General features: G+C 36.1%; 1 protein-coding gene across 6 annotated transcripts in view; it reads right to left on the bottom strand.

The window, feature by feature from the left end:
- The window catches only part of HECW1 (HECT, C2 and WW domain containing E3 ubiquitin protein ligase 1), a 422849-nt gene that overhangs the window by 131141 nt on the left and 267974 nt on the right, over window positions 1–23734 (bottom strand). For all 6 annotated transcript variants that reach the window (XM_045494336.1, XM_045494331.1, XM_045494332.1 and 3 more), the window contains 2 exons: window positions 22813–22888; window positions 16949–17118 (listed from right to left, as the gene is read on the bottom strand). In XM_045494336.1, the coding sequence (XP_045350292.1) occupies window positions 16949–17118; window positions 22813–22888 (246 nt within the window). The remainder of the gene's footprint in view (window positions 1–16948; window positions 17119–22812; window positions 22889–23734) is intronic.

Below are 23734 nucleotides of genomic sequence, written 5' to 3' on the forward strand. Positions count from 1 at the left end.
AAGTGGGAAAAAGCTTGGGATGAGCACTGGGTGTTGTATGGCAACCAATTTGACAATAAATTTCATATTAAAAAAAAATGTTCCTCTGAGTTCAGTGGATGAGCCTCAGGCGTCACCTGGGAACCAGAGGCAGTATTATGGAGTCGAACCTCTTGTGTTTTTACATGGGTGTTCATTCATGAGTTCCTTTCAGATGATTTTAAATCCTTGGTTTAACGAACTAAAATAACTGATTTGGTGCTTAGATGATCATTGTATCAGAGAACTTCAAAAAATCGTTCTGAAAAACTACTGCCCTGAGACAGGGCTGTCGGGTTAGGGCTTCTCACTCACCACCAGAGTCAGCTTTGCATTTTGAAGAATGCTTTTCTTTCATAAATGTGATTTTTGTGTTTATGAAATTTTATGATAATTTCTGAGTAAATTATCTCTCAATTTCTAATCAATCAGGACTGGGGTTAACAATCTATTTGAAACCAATCAGAGTTTGGTTAAAACCTGTTAGGGCTGGCTGATTACAGTAATCATTTAGCAATTGTCCTTACTTTCTAGAGATCATGAGCCTTGGCCAGGCTCCTTTATTTATCTCTGGAGGATGGGGCTTGTAGCCTAACCTGATCCCCTTGCTCTGCTTGGTCAGTCAGGTTTTGGCCATTTCCCTGCTAATTGCTAGCAGGGAGTTGAGTAAACATTCTTACCTCCTCGAGATGTTGTTCGAGTGATTAAGTGTGGTAACAACCTATTCCTACTTGGTATCTAGAAGAGTACTCTAAGTGGTCAATCCATGCCTGACTCTTGTGAGTTCATGCCCACATCTGACACTTCCAGTTGTCAGGGCAGTGGTTTGTGGCTTAACCGTAAGATAATGTTTTGGTTATTGGTAACTACCATAGACTCATAGCCAGCCTTACAAGTAGGAGCTTCCCTGAGCTACCTGCGCTGCTTGAAGTCCCTCTCACATGCCAGAGCCCTATTTTAAGTGCATAATAGCTGAGGATATTGAAGGGACCCAGTAGACAAAAGTGAGGCATAATGGCTAATTATGGCTACACCTACACTTCTCTATATTCACTGCCACCATTCTGGTCCAAGCTTCATCATCTCCCACCTAGCTTCTGCAACTGCTTGTTAACTGATGTCCTTTCTCCCCCTCCTCCCTCTCACACCACCCCAGCATCGGCAGAATGTGAGAATCTTATTTGTTCCATACCTCGCCAGCAATAGTTATTGTTGATCTCCTTCATTTTAGCCATTCTGGTGGGTGTGCAGTGGTATCACACTGTACTTTTAATTTTCAGTCCTGGATGACTAATGAAGCTGAGAACCTTTTTATGTGTATATTGGCATTTGGACAACCTCCTTTGTGAGGCGCCTGTTCAAGTCTTTGGTTCATTTTTCTGTTAGTATGTGTCCTTTTCTTCTTGATTCATAGGGGTAGTGTGTGCATTCTAGATACTAGTTCTTTGCTCTCTAGGTAGGCTTGCTCTTAATGTAGAGTTTTGATGAACAGACACTCATAATTTCAATGTCATCCAATTAACCAAGCTTTTGCTTTCTGGTTAATGTTTTCCATGTTCTATTTAAGACCTTTTTTTTTGGCTCCCACAAGGTCATGAAAGAATTCTTGTATGTAGAAGCTTAAAGTTAAACTTTCATATCTAGATTTATAATCTATTGGGAACTGATTTTTATACATGCTATAAGACTGCATTAAAGATTCATTTTTAAAAAAATTTTTAATGTTTATTTATTTTTGAGAGAGAGAGAGAGACAGAGCATGAGCAGGGGAGGGGCAGAGAGAGGGGGAGAAACAGAATCTGAAGCAGGCTCCAGGCTCTGAGCTATCAGCACAGAGCCGAATGTGGGGCTTGAACTCACAAACTGTGAGATCATGACATGAGCCGAAGTCGGATGCCTAACTGACTGAGCCACCCAGGCACCCCAAGATTCATTTGTTTTTTATATGGATAGCACATTAACCCAGCACCAAATTTTGGATAGGCTCTTCTTCCCTTACTATATTGCAATATATCACCATTGTCATGAAACAATGTGTATGTATCTAATTTGTTATTCTAATCTATTTACTTAAATATAATAGTTATTTGTCTATGCCAATGCATACTATCTTAATTCCTATAGCTTTATATTTACCATGGCATCTGGAAGCATAAGTCCTTCTGCTTTTCTTCTTCAAGATTTTCTTGCCTATTCTTGACCTTTTGCATTTCTACATAGATTTAGAATTAACTTGTCAAGTAACACTAGAAATACCTCTTAGGATTTCATTGGGATTCGCTGAATCCACAAATCAATTTGAGAGTGAATTGATAACTTAACAATATTGAATTTTCTAAGTCTTAAACATATAACATCTCTCTTTATTTAAGCTGTTTTTAATTTCTCTTAGAAATGTTGTATACTCATATAGAGGTCTTTTTGTTCGATTTATTCCTAGGTACTTTATGTTTTGTGGTACTATTGTAAATGGCATCTTTTTAAAAATTTTATTTTCTATTTGCACACAGAAATACAATTTATGTTTATATATTAACCTTTTATTATTTAGTGACCTGGTTAAATTCACTTATTAATTCTAATGGTTTATTAATTATTTTACACTATTTACTTAAACAATGTTATTTGAGAATAAGTACAGTCTTCCTTTCCAATCGTGATATATTTTCTTTATTTTTGCTGTATTCCATTGGATGGATCTTTAATAAAATATTAAATGAAGTGGCTAAAGCATGTTATCTTGTTGTTATCTTGTTCTCAATTTCAAGTAAAAGTATTTTAATATGATGTTTAAAAGTATTTCAATATGATGTAGATTTTATCATTATTATTCTTAATATTTTAAATCCTCTATCAGATTGAAGAGGTTCTCTTCTATTCTCAGTTTTCTGAAAGTTGTTAAAAATCAAGAATGAATATTAAATTTTGTCAACTACATTTTCTGGGTCTACTGAGATAAACATGATTTTTCTCCTTCATGTTGTCAATATGGTAGCTTATATTGATTTATTTTTTAAGTTTAATAAATTTTAACAGCACTGTAAAAAGAATAGCACAGAAGAAAGCCAGCCATTGTTGCTTGTTTAAAAAAATCCAAATTCTGGCAATGTCCAGAAAAGTGTAAAAGGATTGTTTATACTTATGATACAGTTGAATTGTGAAAACTTGTTCGGTGAAATAAGGGACTGGGGGTCTTTGACCTGAATGCAGCTACAGTTATTCCAACAGAAGTGCACAGCAGCTAAAATTTCAATAAAAACCCTAACATGTTTTTGGCTGGTAGAACCAGGCAGAGGAGCCTGGTGTAACCAGCATCAACAAAGAGTGAAAGAAGAATGCCAGAAAGAAGAGAGGCAAAGAAGGAAAGCACCCACATTCTGTTTGTAAACTCAGCCCTAGTTTCTGGCTGATCACAGAATCATATATGCACAGGGGAAATGAAATCAGCTTGCAGTTAGGGCTTAAAGAACTGAACTGAGATCTGAGCTGTTTCTCACCACACACAAAGCAGTGTAAGCCTAAACCAAGCTAACTGACTGTTATGGCAAAAACAACAAAATAACAAATAACAAAAAAATGACCCATATGTTAGAATTATCAGAAAGGGACTTTAAAGAAGCTCTTGCAAGTATACTCAGTGAGGTAAAGGAAAATATACTTGTCATGATTAAATAGATTAAAAACATCATCAGCAAAGTGCAAATAACATAAACAAAACCAAATTGCATTTTTAGAATAAGAAAATCTAATACATGAAAAAATTCATTGAATGGAGATAACAGTAGAATGGAGGTGATAGAGAAGGGTCAGTGAAATTGAGGACAGATCAATAGAAATGATCCAATTACAGGAAGAAAGAGAACTGCCTTACAGTTGTACCTGTAGGACCTGTAGGACAATATCTAAAGGTCTAAAATATAGTATGTGGAGTCCAAGAAAAAAAGGAAAGTGAGCATTCAACATAAAAATATTTGAAGAAATGATGGCCAAACTTCATCAATTTGGTGAAAACATAAGTTCAGTGAACCAATAGGATAAATTATAAGAAAACTGTTATGGGTTGAATTGTGTTGTCCCTCCAAAATATGCTGAAACCCTAAACATGTAAATGTAATCACATTTAGAAATAGTCTTTGTGATGTAATCAAGTTAAGATGAGGTGATTAAAGTGGGCCCTAATCCAATGTGACTGGTATATTTATGTATAAGGTGTATTACTGGTGTAATATGGACACAGAGACATATGGTTAGAACGCCATGTAAAGAAGCAGGCAGAGATTGGAGTGACACATCTACAAGCCAAGAAGTGCCCAAGACTGCCAGCATCACCAGAAGGTAGGGCAGAGGCATGGAATTCGCTCTTAGGGCAATCAGAAGGAACCAACCCTTCCTACTCCTTGACTATGGACTTCTTGTCTCCAGAACTATGAAACAATACGTTTCTGTATATGGCAGAACAATGTATATGGTAGCCTTAGGAAACTAATGCAAAAAAAACTATACCTAGAAATTTCATAATCAAACTTGAAAATCAAAGATAAAGAGACAAACTTGAACCAACAAAGAAAAACGACACCTTCCATACAGGGGAGCAATGATTTAAATTATTGCAGATTTCTTACTTAGAGACTACAGAGACCATAACACAGTGGGGCCATAACACAGTGGGACAACATTTTTAAAGTTTTGGGGGGTGGAAATACCAGTCACCCAGAACTTCATATTGAATGAAAATATCTTCCAAGGTGAAATTAAAACGTTCAGATAAACAAAAAATTAGGAGAATTAGTTGTCACTCTACAAGAAATGCCACAGGAAGGGTTCCACACCGAAGGGAAATGATACCTGAAGGAAACCTGGATCTTCAGAAATGAATGAAAAATATTAGAAACAGGAAATAACTGGGGGAAGCATGAGGGACTATACTTTTTCTTAACTTATTTAAAATATATATGTCTGTTTAAAGAAAAAAATTATAAATAGTCATGTGGGATTTATAACATATTGTAAAATGCACTACATATGGCAAATATAATGTAAAGGATCACAGGCACAGGTAAATGAAGGTAAATATTGTTGAAATGTTACCACACATTTGTGAAGTGGTATAAATTAAGTCAATGTAGATAATGAAAATATAGTAAGGTCTTTGTAGTCCCTAAAGCAACTACAAAGAAAGTAATGTAAAAACGTGTAGCTAAAAATCCAATAGATGAATTAAAATGGAATTTTAAAAAGTACTCAAATAATCCAAAAGGAAAGAAAAGAAGAAAAAACTGAAAAAATTATGGATAGACAGAAAACAAATGAAAAAATAACAGACCTAAATACAACCATATGAATAATTACATTAAATGGCAATGAACTAAATACTCTTATTTAAAGGCAGAGATTATCATAATAGGTGAAAAGCAAGACCCAAGTATATACTGTCTACAGAATATGCACCTTTAGTGTAAGATCACAGATACTTGAAAGTAAATAGATGAAACCAGATACACCATTCAAATATCAAATATAAGAAAGCTGGAGTTGCTACATTAATGTGAGTTAAATTAGCCTTCAAGACAAAGGGTATTATCAAAGATAGGATATTTCAAAGAGAGATATTTCACAATGTTAAAAGGGCCAATTCATCAGGAAAACATTAGAATGCATGTACCTAACAAAAGAGCCTTACAATACATGAAGCAAAAATTGACAGAACTGGAGAAATAGATAATTCCCTGATCATAGCAGGAGATTTAAGCATCTTTTTCTCAGAAATTGATAAAAAGCTAGACAAAAAGAACAGTACCTGGAATTTGATTTTTACAGACCACTACATAAAATAATAGAATACACATTCTTTCCAAGTGCACGTAATAAATCCACCAAAATATACCATATGCTGGACTGTAAGACAAAGCTCAATGTATTTAAGTAGTTTGAGATCACATCAAGTCTATTTTCTGATCACAATAAAATTGAAATAGAAATTAGTAGCAAGAGGCTATTTAGGAAAAACCTAAAATTTGGACTATAAACAATCCAGTTCAAAATCATCCATGGGTCAAAGAAGGAATATTAGAAAATGTGTTGAACTGAATGATGATGAAAATTAAAAAAATGTCAAATTCATGGAATGCAGCTAAACCACTGTTTAGAAGAAAATTACTAGCTTTTAGATGATCATATTAGAGAAGAAAAATAAGTGTAAAATCAAAACCTAAAATGTCACCATAAGAGGCTAGAAACAGAAGAGCAAAATAAGCCTAAAGTAAGTAGAAAGAAAGCAACAAAGGCAAAAAATAAAATTAAGAGTAAAAATAGAAAGAATTAGGAAACAAAGAAATATAGAGAAAATTATCAATGTCAAGTGCTGGTTCTTTTGAAATAAATCAACAAATTAACCAATCAACCCATAGCTAGATTGGTTAACAAAAATGGGGTGCCTGGGTGGTTCAGCTGGTTAAGCGTCCAACTCTTGATTTCAGCTCAGGTCATGATCTCACAGTTGTGAGATCGAGCCCCACGTTGGGCTCCATGATGACAGTGTGGAGCCTGCTTCAGATTCATTCTCTCTCTCTCTCTCTCTCTCTCTCTCTCTGCCCCTCACCTGCTCGTGCTCTCTCTCTCTCAAAATAAATAAACATTTTAAAAAATGAGAAAGAAATTTTCCTTAATGAGTTTATAAACATTAAAGGATAATAAAACACTATTTTGAACAACCCTATGAAAAGTAACATGAAGAAATGGCAATAATCTTTGAGAGACACAAATTACTGGAGCTTACTCATGAAGAATTAGTTAACTTGAATAACCCTATTTCTACTTTTAAAAAGTGAATTCATATTTTACACTTTCTCACATATTTTAAAACTACAGTCTAAAATGTCTTCACTCATATATTCTAACAAACATTTAAGGAAGAAATAATAATTATACACAAACCCTTCTTGAATATATAAAATAAGGAAAACTTCAAAAACTCATTTCATAAGACCAGCATTACAATCATACCAGGCTAATAAAAGAAAACTGCAGATAAATATTCTTCATGAATGTACAGGCAAAAATTCTTAATAAAATTGGTAAAAGGAACCCAACATAAAATATAAATACATAAAAATAATGATACAGTTTACCAAGTAGAATTCATCTTAGGAATGCATGGTTGATCTAACATCAGAAAATCAGTCATGGTAAATTACCATATTAATAAAGTAAAAAAATATATAATAATTTCAACAGGTGTAGAAAAGTGTTTAATAAGATTCAATATCATCTATGATTAAAAAAAAGAATTCTCAGCAAACTAGAGATAGAAGGAAACATTCCTAAGCTGATGAAAAGCATCTGTACAAAAAAATCCAGTATTGCTACACTTTGTAGTGAGATATTGAATGCTTTCCCCCTAATATCAGTAAAAAAGCAAAGATGACTTCTGTCACTGCTTCAACATTGTACTCAGGGCCCTAGACATTGTAATAAGGCAAATACCAAAAATAAACAAACAAACAAATCAAGAGACACAAGTTTTGAAAGAATTGAGTAAAATTACTTTTATTTGCTGTAGCATGATTGTTTACCTAAATATCCTCACACAAAATAACTACTGAATAAGAGAAATTAGCATAAATGCAGGATTCAAGGCTAATATAGAAAATTTTATATATTAGCAGCAATAATTAGAAATGAAATGAGAAAAAGATTCCACTTACAATAGACCAAAAAATAAAAAGTATGCAAAACCTGTATACTGAAAACTACATAATACTAAAGACCTAAATAAATGGAGAGATATATCATTTCATAGAATGGAATCATTAATACAATTCAACAAATTTCCAAACAAAATTCCAGAATATTTTTTTGCAGATTCAAAGGGCTTTCTAAAATTTATAAGAAAATCAAAAGACATCATGGTTGCTTCCAAGTTTTGGTAATTATGTGTAAAGGTGCTATTAACATTCTTGTGCAGGTTTTGGTGTGAACATGTTTTTAAATCCTTTGGATACATACTGAGGACTTTGACTGCTAGATCATATCGTGAAAATACATTTAGTTTTTAAGAAACTGCCAAATTCTCTTCCAAAGTTAATGTACCGTTTTGCAAGCCCACCAGCAATGTATGAGAATTACTGTTGATCTACATCCTCTCCATCTTTGGTGTTGTCAGTACTCTGGATTTAAGCCATCCTAATAGGTGTGCTGTGGTATCACACTGTTATTTTAATTTACACTTTCCTGATGACATAAGACGTGGAACATCTTTTCATATGTTTATTTTCCATCAGTATATCTTCTTTGGTGAGATGCCTGTCAAGACCTTTGGCCCATTTTTAAATCGAGTATTTGTTTTCATTTTGTTGAGCTTTAAGAGTTCTTTGTATATTCTGGATAACAGTCATTTATCAGATATGTATTTTTCAAATATTTTCTCCCAGCCTGTGGCTTACCTTCTAATTCTCTTGATATAGTCTTTCACAGAGAAGTTTTAATTTTAATGAAGTCCAGCTTGTCAGTTATTTCATTCACAGATCATGTTTCTGATCTTATATCTAAAAAGGTACCACCAAATCCAAGGTCATTTAGGTTTTCTTCTATGTTAATTTCTAGAGGTTTTATAATTTTGGATGTTATATTTAGGTCTATGATCCTTTTTGAATTAATCTTTGTGAAGGGTATAAGGTCTGTCTCTAGATTCTTTTATTTGCATGTGGATTTCCAGTTGTTCCAGCACCATTTGTTGAAAAGACTGTTTTTCCTCCATTGTATTGTTTTTATTACTTTGTCAAAGATCACCAAAGATCAGTTGACTATGTGGGGGTCTAATTTTGGGCTCTCTACTCTGTTCCATTGGTCTAGGTTTTTTGTTTTGTTTTGTTGTTTATTTGCTTGTTTGTTTTTTTGCCAATACCACATTTTCTTGATACTGCAGCTCTGAAGTTGGGTAGCATTGGTCTTCCAATTTTGTTCTTCTCCTTCATGTGTTAGATATTCTGGGTCTTTTGCCTCTCCATGCAAGCTTTAGATCGGTTTGGCAATATACATAAAATAACTTGCTGGGGTTTTAAGATTGCGCTGAATTTATAAGCGATGTTAGAAAGAACTAGTATCCTGACAATAGTATCTTTCTATTCCTGAAGATGCATTCAATATAGTTTGTGGTTATTCTTTTACAGATCTTGTATATATTTTATTAGATATATAGCTAAATGTTTCATTGGATGGTAATATAAATGCATTATGCTTTTAATTTCAAATTCCATTTGTTTATTGTTGTATATACCATTGTACAGCAATGGACGTTTTGTATATTAACCTTGTATCCTGAAATCTTGCTACAATCAAATTGTTTGCTTTAAATTAATGCAGTTTTTCCCCTTGTTGTATGTAATAAATTGTATTTATGTATGTAAGTTATCCCTTAAAGATGATGACAAAAATAATCATGTAAAGAGTGTTTTCCATTTCATTGAAATTTTCAAATTTATTAGTGTAAATATTTTCATAACTCATCTTTTTAATATATGTATAATCACTACATTATAATTTTTGTTAATTTTCTCTATCACATTTAGTTGTTTTCTAATTCAGTGATTTCTGCATTTATCCTCTTCATTGGACTGGTACAGTAGCTTGATCACATGAAAACTCGGTTCACTGGGATCAGCTTGTCTTCTTTTCTTTTTTTCATTAAAAAAATTCTTTTTAATGTTTATTTATTTTTGAGGAGGGGGAGGGGCAGAGAGAGGGAGACATAGAATACACAGTAGGTTCCAGGCTCTGAGCCGTCAGCACAGAACCCCATGTGGGTCTTGAATTCACCAACCGCGAGATCATGACCTGAGCCAAAGTCAGACGCTCAACCGATTGAGCCATGCAGGCGCCCCATTCTTTTTTTTTTTTTAATGTTTATTTATTGACAGAAAGAGAGAGAGAGAGACAGAGCACGAGTGGGGGAGGGCAGAGAGAGAGGGAGACACAGAATCCGAAGAAGGCTCCAGGAACCTCAAACTCAGGAACCATGAGATCATGACCTGAGCCAAAGTTGGAGGCTTAATTGACTGAGCCACCCAGGGGCCCCAAAGCTTGTCTTATTTTCTAATTTAGCTGCATCCCACAAGCTTAGATATGTCATATATTCATTATTATTCAGTTCAAAGTATTTTCTTTTATTGTGATCTCTTCTTTGACCCATATAATTTTTTTTAAATGTTTATTTATTTTTGAGAGAGAGAGAGAGAGAGAGAGAGAGAGAGAGAGAGAGAGACAGAGCTTGAGCAGGGGAGGAGCAGAGAGAGGGAGACAAGGAATCTGCAGCAGGCTCCATCCAGGCTCTGAGCTGTCAGTACAGAGCCCGCCGCGGGGCTCGAACTCAGGAACTGTGAGATCATGACCTGAGCCCAAGTCAGGCATTCAACCAACTGAGCCATTCAGGCATCCCTTGACCCATGTATTTTTTAGGAGTTTTTTGCTTAATTTTCAAGATGAATGGGCATTTTCTACTTATATATTTTTTAAATTTATGTTGAGCTTCTTAAGTTTAAAAATATAAAATAGTGTTTAAAATCTACCTCTAATAACTCCAAAAATAGTCACCCATGGTCCGTCTGTCTTGTTACTGAGGTGAGATACTATTTTAACTAATCAGAGACTGACTGACTGAGCTGTTTGAGCTGTCTTGAAGTTTTCTACCACTGGTTTGTCCTGATCCTTCACTGCAGCCAGCCAGGGGTCCAATCTAGAATCTAGGGTTTTGCTGGGACATCTACCCTTGGAGGATCCAGAACTTCAAGTTTTGGCTCTTCAGCAGTCAAATTATACAAAACTCCTCTTTGCTCTTCAGCAGCTTTTGGCCTACTTTCTTAGCCTTCTTATAAAAGCAGGTGCAGAAAGTTGGCTCACTTGAAATTCCTTTCTCTCAAGATTCGTGACCACATGAGGTCTGTTGTCCTGACCATTCTCTCATGTTATCACAAATGTTTAAAAAAATTTTTTTATCTGGCTTTTCTAGGTGTTTTGTATTAGCATGCCACATGCTGCTCCATGGAAGCCAGATCAACTGCTTCCATTCTTGCCTCTTTGTAATGTATTCTACACAGAGCAGCAGGAATGTTTGTATAAATTTTGATCAGAACATGATGCTTCCCTACTCCAATGGCTTCTTACCACATTTAGCATAAAATCTTCCCACGATTTACAAGAAGCTGGACCTTGACTCTCTCCCCGACCTCATCTTATACTCCACCCCCATCCTTCACATATGGCTATTCTCCAGCCACAATGACCTTCTTGCTGTTGTTTAAGCATGGCAAGTTTGGTACACCCAGGCCCTTCATACTAACTATTTCCTCTATCTGCAGCATACATCTAACCAGGTCTTTGTGTATCTGTCTTCTCAGTTCATGTGACAGTAATTCAGAAAGTCCTTCCTGGGCTGTGGACACCTAAGTTAGCTCTTCTCCATTATGTACATCATATGACGATGTAATATTTCTTTTGTGTTGCTTATTTTCCATTGCAATTGCCTTGTTATTTATTTATTTATTTATTTATTTATTTATTTATTTATTTTCTTACATTAGAATATAAGCTCTGGGAGGCAAAGCCTTGTTTTCTAATCTTGTGACCATACTAGATCAGGCTGATAGTGTACATGTATGGGATTACTCCACCCAGCTTTGAGGGCTGAGACAGAGGGAATGGAGTGGAGGCTGACAAACACCAATGCCCCAGGCTTGATTTTAATATTTGCTCAATCCACTGGATATTTCTGAGAATTTGCTTTTAGGAGTTTCTTGTTTGATTTAGAGGTATAAATATACTCTCCACATAGGCACTCTGAATAAATAACCCAAGACTCTTCAGTTGCTGCCATTTTCTATTTAACTTCTCTGTGTAGTTATAATCTTATAAGTGCTCATTATATCCATTCAGGAAAGTAAACAGACCTGAAAATCAAGGAGAGTGCTCCCTGGGTAAAAATAGTTTCTAATTACAGTAATAATAATAATAAAAAAGAGATAAATCAATCAATGTGGTAGTCTCTTTTAAAATTTTTCTCAGTTGATATTACATTTAATATGTATTTCTCTCCATTTTCCCTCATTGTAAAATTCAGATAGTAACTATAATTTTTCTAAGATTTAGCAAGTTTTAATCAGCAAAAACATGTTTCAAGTTTGAACTTGCATAAATTAAAAAAAATCACGTAAGACTTTAATGCAGCATTAATCACAGAAATAAATTTAGCATTTGAACTACACATTAAAGGATATTCTTGCTTTTAAATGCAGGCAACTTTAATTATTTCTCATGAACATCCTTTGTATATTAGTCAGTACATAGAAAATAGGACAGTTTGGTTCTCACTTACCTGCTGGCAGAGAGATTTAAAGACGTGCATGAATTCTGTAGGAGCAGGGAATCTTCATTTCATTCACCAAGGTACAATGTGAGACCCAGAAGCCAACATTAGCTTTGTTTTTAAGAAATAAGAGAGCCATGCTGGATGTGTGCAACTGGAGTAAGCCCAGCCCACTCACCATCACTTATCTGTGTGTACCATGAACTCCAACAACATGGCATTTCTAAACAGTTCCCTAAGAGTTTGTGAGATGCCTTGGTGCTTTTGCACGTGCTGTTCCTTCTACCTGGATGACCCCCATCTCACTCCCCAAAAATGTCTCCTCACCCATCAAGACCTCAGTCCACAGCTGACCATGTGGGAAGTCTTCCCTAAGTATGCTGCAGCATTCTGTCCACCCTTGATTAGAACATATATTTCATTGTATTGTCTCCTTCCACCAGCCTGAGAGGTCTTACCTATCAATTATTCTCTGTCCTTCCAGGGGCTTCTATTTCTACTACAGTGTATATACTTAGTAACATTTCTTAAATGAATAATCAGTCATAAGAATTTCAGCTAGATTTCCCCATTAAAAGAGTTTTCATCAATCCTTCAGACTTATCCTCCAGAAGTTCACGATTAGCTGGAAAGACCAAATAAAGCTCTTTGATAACTGTTTTTGGCCTTATCACCCAATGCTATAGATTTAAACTTTAGTTTTCCTCTGAAGGGGAGGGATTATACTGATCACTTTGAGTACCTGATATAAGCTATGGATACTTTCTCCAGAATTTATTCACACCCATCTGAACACAAAACTGATCAGTATCAGGCTCTTAGGCAGATGACCTGCTTCAAATTCTCGTTCTGCCATTTACCAGCTCTGAGACCTTGGGAAAATTACTTAACTTTGCCATGCTTTGTTTCCCCTTCTTTAAATGGGGATAAAAATAGTATATATCTCATAGAGTTGTTGTAAGGATTAAGTGAGTTAATTATATAAAATGTTTACACTTGCAGTAGTAAGCCCTAGATAAGTCTTATATAACCTATTGCTAGTAGGTTCCAGGAACTGGAGGTGCTAAGAAAAATTGGGTGTGATTCCTTCCCTTGAGGAACTCAAACTCTCACAGGGAAGACAGACGTGCAAATAAAAGGCAGTATGGTAGAGGTCTGGACAAAGGGGCAGAGAGAAAGGAGCTCTTTCCTCCTGAGGCCTGGAGTGGGCGGGGTCAAGGAGTAGCCCACACAGGAGGTGATATTTTAGTTGAGCCTTGATGGATGAGCAGGCGTTGCTAGTTGGGTTAGTTGGGAATGCACACTCTAGGCAGATAAGCAAAGACATCTATGCAGCCATGTGAAAGCATGAGAGGCAGTAGGGTACTGTAGCTCTCAAGAGTGGCCTTCACATAATGTCTGAGGAGCAAGGTACTGAGGAATAGAGCTGAAGTACACTGCACACACTACAAGTTGTTTTATTCAACACCCATGTCCAGCCACCTTCTCCCCTGCCCTCCCTATCTATAGAGTCGGGGAATCAGAGCACTAAGTTTTCCCAAACAGAGGTCCTGTGACAGGTAATAGGGCTTTTTCTGGGAAGTGCTTCCCTTAAAGAATAAAGATGCAAAGTCTTAAAAGGAGAAGACTCTTTGCATTTTGGCTTTCTTTCTGCCTGGTACTTGAGTTTGAGGCTTTAAGACAGGAGGATGAAAGCCATATGCTAACAGTGCAGTGAGAAGACCCAGAGATCCGAGTCCTTGATGGCTCTATCAGTAGCTGCACTGCCAGGACCACCTCTGTCTGGACTTCCTGTTTGTGAGAAATATCAGAGCTGGCCCCAGTTCCTCTAGCTTAGAGCCAAATGCATCCATACCTGACACAAGTGGCAAGTGATGCTGGTTCACCAAAGTCCTGGAATACTTTGCATAGGAGGTATGCAAAATACCTCCATCAGGGCACTGGTTTCTCCATCAGGGCACTGGGCACTATAGTATACTTTAGGGGTTGAAAGTACAGATTTGCATCTTTTGCACTACTGATGGGAATGAAACTGGTGCAGCCACTCTGGAAAACAGTATGTAGGTTCGTCAAAAAATTAAAACTAGAACTACCCTACAACCCAGCAATTGCACTACTAGGTATTTATCCAAGGGATACAGATAGGCTGTTTTGAAGGGACACATACACCCCAATGTTTACAGCAGTGCTATCGACAATAGCCAAAGTATGGAAAGAGCCTGAATGTCCATTGACGGATGAATGGATAAAGAAGATTATATATATATATGTGTATATATGTATATATATACACATATATATACATACATATATATATACATACACACACACACAATGGAGTATTACTCAGCAATCAATCAAAAAAGATGAAATCTTGTCATTTGCACCTATGTGGATGGAACTAGAGGGTATTATGCTAAGCGAAATTAGTCAGTCAGAGAAAGACAAATATTATATGACTTCACTCATATAAGGAATTTAAGATACAAAACTGATGAACATAAGGGAAGGCAAGCAAAAATTACATAAAAACAGGGAGGGGGACAAAACATAAGAGACTCTTAAATATTGGGAACAAACGGGAGGTTGCTGGAGGGGTTGTGGGGAGGGGGATGGGCTAAATGGGTAAGGGGCATTAAGGAAGACACTTGCTGGGAAGAGCACTGGGTGTTATACATAGAGGATGAATCACTGGAATCTACTCCTGAAATTATTGTTGCACTATGCTAACTAACTTGGATGTAAATTGAAAGATAAATAAATAATAAATAAATAAAATTACAAAAAAACACAAAGTACAGATTTGCAGTCAAGTTAGTTACTTGATGTTTAACTTGAGAAATCAGTTATCCTCAATCTGAGCCTCATCAGGGAAACACGTGGCAAAACCTATTTTAGAACACCAACTTTAACCACAGCACGTTGGATAGAATGCAGGAGGTCAAGAGCAGAGGACGAGCAAGAGTTTGCCAGGATCCTTCCAGAGAGAAGTAAATCTTAACTAAAGACTCAGAAATAATTGCAGAACTTAAAGCAGATTCTAGTTGACATTTTAAAACAAAAAAACATTCTGATGGTGCTGGATTTTTGAAATGTTCTTTGAGACTTATAATACCTTTATGACTAAATGTTTTAGAACAAGTTGCTCTGAAGTCCTTCAGAAGAGAGAAGGCTTCTTCTTCTTCTTCTTTTTTTTTTTTTCATGTACTATAAATTCCTGTGGCATCTTGTATTATCCCCAGGAATGCAATGAAGAGACCAGAAATAATTGGCAAGAATAGCCTGGACTAAAGGAACAAATAATTTAAGATTCATTATTCCATGCTACTGGTACTCTCAGTGCTTTAGAATCTGTTGATAACCAAAGTCATAGGAAGATTAAACATAATTCCATTTCCTTTATGTTGCTCTAACTTCAAAGCTGTAACATTGCTCTTCTGTAAGGCCTGGGTCAGGGTTAATTAAGCCTAGGAAGTAGGTGGTATAATTTAAGAGACAATGAAAAAGCTTTGCCCCAAAACATCTAATTACACTTTCTTGCTCAAGAATGTTTGAAAGGTCTACATCATAGATGATATACTCAGAAGAATAAAGGAAGGAGCCCTGTCTAAAGCAAGTGGCTTGGGTAGGAGTCGCATATTTCCTTCAGTAACAGACGGATGAAGGTAACCTGAGGCTCAGAATGAGGATGACGGATTTCTTAAATCTACACAACTAGCAAGTGGCCACACTGGGATTTGAACAAAGGTTTGTGTGGCTGCAAAGCTGTGCTTTTAACCCCTACATTATACTGTAGCCTTTCCCATGACCTAAGCCTCTTTGCTCCCCAAGCTACACAGTTAGCAGGTCATACCCTCAAGCTAAAGCATGTGAGCTAGGCTGCCAATGGGTTGTGACAACTTTCTGCTAGTCCTCTAGGAGAGGACTGAGCCACTGTGAAGCCCAGCCTGACACACATGTGGCTTTGCTCAGGAGCCTCCTCACTCCTGGCTAGCAGAGGACCCATTTGAGAGTGGAGACAGGCCTTCATGAGACAAAACAAACTGTCAATACTCCTTTAAATTTACTAGCAGGAAGATGGGATGCACAATTAGGTTTCATGTCTATTTAGATCAAACAATATGTAATTCCCAAGGATATTTTGGGGTTTATCTATTTACCTGTCCCAGGAACCTGGCAATTTTAGAATCTCTGGAACTGGTCTAGAGGGACTCATTTAAAATTTGGCACTCTTGCCTAAGGACCGCACATGTAGGAGGGGTGTGAGAATGCTCAAATCAAAATTCTTCTCTTCCTTCTCCCACACAGAGGCAGAGAGAGGCTGTCTTGCTTTCAGATGCAGGTCCTGAATCAGAAGAAGGAGCTATAACAGGGCTACTGAGTGTAGGAGCAACAAACAGTTTCCTGGTACTGTCTTGAGGGGCTCTGTCAAGATCCCTGAGTTATAACCCACAGAAAACACAGCCTCCTTCCAAGACTGGAGAGCCACAAACAGAGCAGTTTAGGGCTCTAAGAAAGGAGGGCATACCATGTAGGCTGCTTTATGGTCAGTTGGTCACTGACGTTTCTTCTCACCTCGGCCTGCCAGATGGGGTTCACGGTGTTGCCTATGATCTTGGATCTCCTCTCCTGTCCATGGTGTGGGAGGGCAGGGAAGATGCTGTGCTTTCCAGGCTGAATGGAAATCTTCAGGTAAGGGTCTGGGTTGAAAAACATCCCTTTCTTCAGCCCCATGGCCTGGAAATCTATAAAACAAGGAATATTTTAAGTTAAATGTGTTTTGGTGAGGTTAAAGAGCATATCAGGGCTTACACAAGGAGTAAAGCCCAACCAAAACATGGAAAAATCTTCTCAGTCTTCAGTCTACTTTTCACCTCATTATGAATATGTACTGGTATGTCTACAGAACCCATTATATGGAACGCTTACTGGCATGTATAAAACCATTCCTTAAAATAAATCAATTCAACTGGCATTGTGGTCATGATGTGTTTCAAGAGAGGACCATTGGCTTTTACTGGACTGGACTACTGGCATTCCTCAGGCAAGCTGGGGTGAGGGTCTGAAATCACCTCAGGAAACTTGGGTTGTACACTGAAGGAGGAAATCCAACTTTGAGAATTCTATGGGTCCAGGTGAAAATTCCTCTGCAAAGTGGAGGTGGAAGAAAACCAAGGGCTATAGTCTCACAATGAATATAATTGTTCTATCAGCCCTTGTCTGTATGGTAGAACCAAAATGGAAACCAATTAACAGAGAATTTCTCTCCTTCCCCAGGCCCATGCTGCCCATCCTGCATGGCATCCCTCTTGGGCTTCAGGATTTCACTGAGCTTTGGTTACTGAATTTCCTACAGGTTTTGTACAAATACTTGTTATTTCTCAAGCATTTCAACAGGAACATAAGAATGGAAAATCAGGAGTTGTTGGTTTTCTGCCCTAGTAATACAAAAGTATTGAGTTTCTTCTTCCTTTTTCTTTTAACTTAGAGAGACATATGCTAATGTTGCCAACATTTTGATTTTTGTTTTTAATGAAAGACTTTATTTTGAGGGGGGAGTTATAGGTTCACAGCAAAATTAAGCAGAAGAACAGATTTTTCCATATACCCCTTGCCTTACACATGCAGAGCCTCCCCATTATCAACATCTTCTAGCAGAGGGGTACATTTGTTATAGCTGATGAACCTACACTGGCACATCATTATCACCCAAAGTTCATAGTTCACATCATCATTCACTTTTGGTGGTGTACATTCTATGGGTTTTGACAAATGTATCCATTATTAGAACATCATACAGAATATTTCCACTGTCCTAAAAATCCTCTGTGCTCCATCTCCTCCATCCTCTCCCAGACCTTGGAAACCACTGATCTCCTTACTGACTTCACAGTTTTGACCTTTCCATAATATAGTATGTAGCCCTTTCAGATTGGCTTTTTTTAACTTAGTAATATGCATTTAAGATTCCTCCATGTCTTAGTCTGGTTTGACAGCTCATTTCCTTTTAGCAATGAACACCAATCCATTATCTGCCTGTACTACAGTTTATTTATCCTTTCTCCTACTGAAGGACATCTTGGTTGCTTCCAAGTTTTGGCAATTATGAATAATGCTGCTTTAAGCATCTGTGTACAAGCTTTGTACAGATTTAAGTTTTTAATTCGTTTGGGTAAATACCAAGGAGTGCAATCACCGAATCCTATGGTAAGAGTGTGTTTACCTTTGTAACAGATCACCACACTGCTTTTCAAAGTGGCTGTACCCTTTTGCATTCCCACCAGTGACCAACGAGAGTTCTTATTGTTCTACATCCTTGTCAGCATTTGATGTGGTCAGTGTTCTGGATTTGGGCCATTCTAATAGGTGTGTAGTGGCGTCTTGTTTTCATCTGCATTTCATTTGCATTTCATTTGCATTTCCCTGATGATATATGATATATGATGTGAAGCATCTTTTCATATGATTATTTGTCATTTGTATATCTTTTTTGGTGAGGTGCCTGCTAAGGTATTTGGCCCATTCTCTTTAATTGTTTTTTTTTTTTGTTTGTTTTCATATTGAATTTTAAGAGTTCTTTTTATATTTACAATAGTGTTCCTTTAACAGATGTGTGTTTTGCAAATAATTTTTCTCAGTGTAGTGTAATTTTTCTCACTCTCTTGACATTGTCTTTTTACAGTACAAAAATTTTTAATTCTGATAAAGTCCATCGTTTATCAATCATTTCTTTCATGCACCACATCTTTGATATTGTATCTAAAAAGCCATTTCCATACCCAAAGTCATCTAGGTTTTCTCCTGTTACCTTCTAGGAGTTTTATAGCTCTGCATTTCACACATAGGTCTGATCCATTTTGAGTGATTCTTTAAAAGTGAGATATAATTGACATATTATATTTAGTTTCAGGTATACAACATAATGATTCATGTACTTGTATTATATTTGGATATAATGCAAAATGATTATCAAATAAGTCTAGTTAATAGTCATCACCACACATTGTTATAACTTCTGCTGAAAACTTTTAAGATCTACTCTCTTAGCAATTTTCAAATATACAATACAGTATTATTAACTATAATCACCATGCTGTACATTACATCCACTTTACTTATTTGTTTTACATTGGAAGTTTGAATCTTTTGACCACCTTCACCCATTTTTCCCACCTCCCACCTCTGGCAACCCCCAATCTGTTCTATCTATGAGCGTGGTTTTGTTTTGTATTGTTTGTTTTGTTTTGTTTTGTTGTTCAGATTCCACATATAAGTGAGATCATATGGTATTTGTCTTTGTCTGTCTTCTTTCACTTAGCATAGTACTCTTTAGCTCCATCCATATTGTCACAAATAGCAAAATTTCATTCTTTTTTATGGCTGAGTATCACTCATGAGGGTGCATGTATTTTTTTGAGCTCATGTTTTCATTTTCTTTGGATAAATATCCAGAAGTGGAATTCCTAAATCTTATGATAGTTCTACTTTTAATTTTTTGAGGAAACTCCATAGTGTTTTCCATAATACCTGTACTGTTTACATCTCCCCCAATAGTGCATGAGGGTTTTCCTTTTTCTATATCCTCACTAACACTTGTTTCCTCTTGCATTTTTGATACTAGCCATTCTAACAGGTGTGAAGTGATATCTCACTGTGGTTTTGATATTTTGCATTTCACGAATGATGAATGATGTTGAACATCTTTTTATGTACTTGTTGGCCATCTGTATGTCTTCTTTGGTGAAATGTCTATTCAGATCTTCTGCACATTCTTTAGTCAGATTGTTTTTTTTTTGATAAATTGCATGAGTTCTTTATATATTTTGGACATTAGCCCCTTTTCAGAGATACAAATTGCAATTATTCTCTCTCACTTCTTTTAATTTTGTTGACATTTTTCTTTGCTGTGCAGAAGCTTTCTAGTTTTATGTAGTTCCATTTGTTTATTTTTGCTTTTGTTGCCTTTGCTTTTGGTGTTAAATCCAAAAACTATCATCACCAAGACTGATGTCAAGGACCTTACTGCCTATATTTTCTTCCAGGAATGTTATGATTTCAGGTCTTTTGTTCAAGTCTTTAATACATTTTGAGTTATTTTTGTGGATGGTGTAAGATAGTGGCCTAGTTTCATTCTTTCGCATGTGGCTGTCCAGTTTTCTCAGCACCATTTATTGAATAGATTGTCCTTTCCCCATTCTTGGTTCCTTTGCTGTAAATTAATTGACCATAATATGTGTGTTTCTTTCTGGGCTCTCTATTCTGTTTCTTTGATCTGTGTGTCTTGTTTTTATATAAATACCATACTGTTTGGATTGCTATAGTTTTGTAATATAGTTTGAAATCAGGAATCATGATTTCTCCAACTTTGTTCTTTCTTAAGATTTCTTTGGTTATTTGGGTCTTTTGTGGTCCCATACAAATTTTAGAATTCTTTATTCTATTTCTGTGAAAAATGCCATTGGAATATTGATAGAGGTTGCATCAAATGTGTAGATTGCTTTGGATAGTATGGGAATTTTAACTACATTATTCTTCTCATCCATGAGCATGGGCTATCTTCCCATTTATTTGTGTCTCCTTCCATTTCTTTCATCAATGTTTTCTTGTTTTCAGTGTACAGGCCTTTTACCTCTTTAGTTACATTTATTCCTAAGTATTTTGGTCTTTTTTTGATGCAATTGTAAATAGGACTTTTTACTTAATTTCTCTTTCTGACAGTTCATTATTAGTATTAAAACATAGCAGATTCTTGTATTTTGATTTTGTATCCTGCAACTTTACTGCATTTATTAGTTTTAACAGTTTTTTAGTGGGTTGAGTCAATTTTTGTGAAGAGTGTAAGTTCTGGATATAGATTTTTTTTTCCGCATGTGAATGCCCAGTAGTTTTAGCATCATTTGTTGAAAAGACTGTCTTTGCTCCAATGTATTGCTATTGCTCCTTTGTCAATGTTCAGTTGACTAAATTTATGTGCATCTATTTCTGAGTATTCTATTCTGTTCCATTGATTTATTGTTTTGTTGTTGTTGTTGTTGTTCTTTCACCAATACCATGCTATCTTGGTTACCATAGCTGTGGTAAGTCTTAAAGTTGAATAAGTCAGTTCTCCAACTTTGATCTGCTCCTTCATATTGTGTTGGCTATTCTGGATCTTTTGCCTCTCTCTATTAGTTTGAGAGTCATTTTATCAATATCCACAAAATGATTTGCTCGGGTTTTAATTGGGATTGCATTGATTCTATAGAAAAACTGAAACTCTGACAACACTGAGTTTTTTAATCTATCAACATGGAGTATCTTCCACTCAGTTAGTTCTTTTTAAATTTCATTCATCAGAGTTTTTGTAGTTTTCCTTACATAGACCTTGTACATATTTTGTTAGGTTTATACCTAAATATTTCATTGGGGGAGGTGCAAATATAAAAAGGTATTGTGTATTTAATTTTAAATTCCACTTGTTATTGCTGGTATGTAGGAAAGCAATTGACTTGCATCCCGCAACCTTGCTATAATTGTTTATCAATGAATCTTTAGAAATGCATTTTCTTTACTGGGGTTCACATAGACATAAAAATGGCAGTTGACTGTCTATCTCTCAGGAACACTCATCATTTCTGTGGTCTTAGATCTCCGACATTCATGGTCTGTAACACTTGTTGGTTTGACAACAAGCTAAGGCAGTACTTTCCAAACTGTGTTCAATAGAGTCCTAGAGCTTCATGCCATTGTGTCTCCTCAAAGCCCAGTTAGGGTGGAATTCAGTGTGTAGGGCTCTGAGATTCGTATATCATTTTCGGCAGGGTAACTCAGTTTTTCTTTATACTTTTAATTTTGAAATTATTCTAGATTTACAGAAGAATTGCAGGGGTAGTACAAAGATTTCCCACATACCTTTTACCCAGTTTGTCCCATTGTTAGCATATTATAGAACTATGGGTACCTTGTGAGCACTGAAAAATTAGATTACTCAAAAAAAAACCACTATTAACTCAATTACATACTTTATTTGGATTTCACTGACTTTTCCACAAATGTACTTGCTTGAGCAGTTTGGCTTTTATCGGTTTTATCAATTGAGCTTCATGTGAGATTTTATTTAGACAAAGGGTCTGCTGGCTGCTTCTTTCCCCAGGCTTTCCCCTACCTCCACTTTATAAACTTTCAATTAATGCTATTGATGATGGAGGCAAAGTGGAATTGTGGCTTCTCTTCTCATCATCACAAAGTGCTTAGCATCTATTACTTATTGACTCCTCCAATATCCTCATGCGGTCAAGGAAAATGGAGCAGACATTTTTAATTTTTCTTTTACAGATGGAAAAACTGAGGCACATAGAGGTGAAGTAACTTGTGGGTAAGAGTCAAATTGAAGTAGGTGTGCTGACTGCTGGTTGACCTTCTTATTTTCTCCACAAGGCTTTCAGGTGAGCAAAACATACCTGAGAGAGAAAAGCTGATCAGCCTCCGACTTCCTTGCCCTTGGACGGTCTCATCAGAGCCAATGCTTTTAAAAATCTGTAAGAAGGAAAATGGAAGACAAGCAAAACAAGCATTGAAACAGCTACTCACATTGTAATACAAACACATTTAATCACAGTTATTTCTCCAGCTACAGTCTACAAAGACAGCAGCGTTGTGATTTTATTAGGCTACTATTGATTAAAAAAAAGCTTCTCACAATCTAATGTCTTTCCCAGTAATAGAGGATCTGCTAGTGGGGATGAGGGGTATTTTTCAGGGTAATGGAAATCAACAAACACAATTACTGTAATATTAGAGGCTCTTTGTAACTATTTATGTAAACAACGTCTTTTCACATTCAAATTTGCAAAATGTATTTATTAGAGCCAACACTAAGGCAATAGAATGATAGGTCAATAGATGTTTACTGTTGTAATTACAATGTTTCCACTTAGCAAAGTATAGTGTTAAACTGCCGTACCTTCATTTCTTCTGATCTGTATTATTATCTAGGGATTTCCAGGAAATTCTGTTTATTAGGGAGGAGCCTGAGCATAGCATTAAGAAACTACTTTGAGATCTCTCCTCTTTAATTGCTATCCTGGGAAATTTCAGAACATAATTGTTAAATGGCTTATCTGTAGTCTAGTAGGTATTTGCAAACCAGGTTGTTAAAATGTTTTCTATCCCATCCTTGCTCAATATATATCTGCTAACATATTAATCAGAACAGCTAGAGTACTTGCTTCCGTTTTCTCCTAGGAAAGTTTTACTCAGAAATAATTCTGAATATTTATTCAAAGGCAGAGTTACTGCTGAATACACTGCACTTGCAGGAAATAATTTTTAAAATCTGAGTATCAAGCAAATCCATAGAGTATCCACTTTTTAGAAGATAAT

This window comes from Leopardus geoffroyi, chromosome A2 (assembly GCF_018350155.1).
Source record: "Leopardus geoffroyi isolate Oge1 chromosome A2, O.geoffroyi_Oge1_pat1.0, whole genome shotgun sequence".
NCBI lineage: Eukaryota > Metazoa > Chordata > Mammalia > Carnivora > Felidae > Leopardus > Leopardus geoffroyi.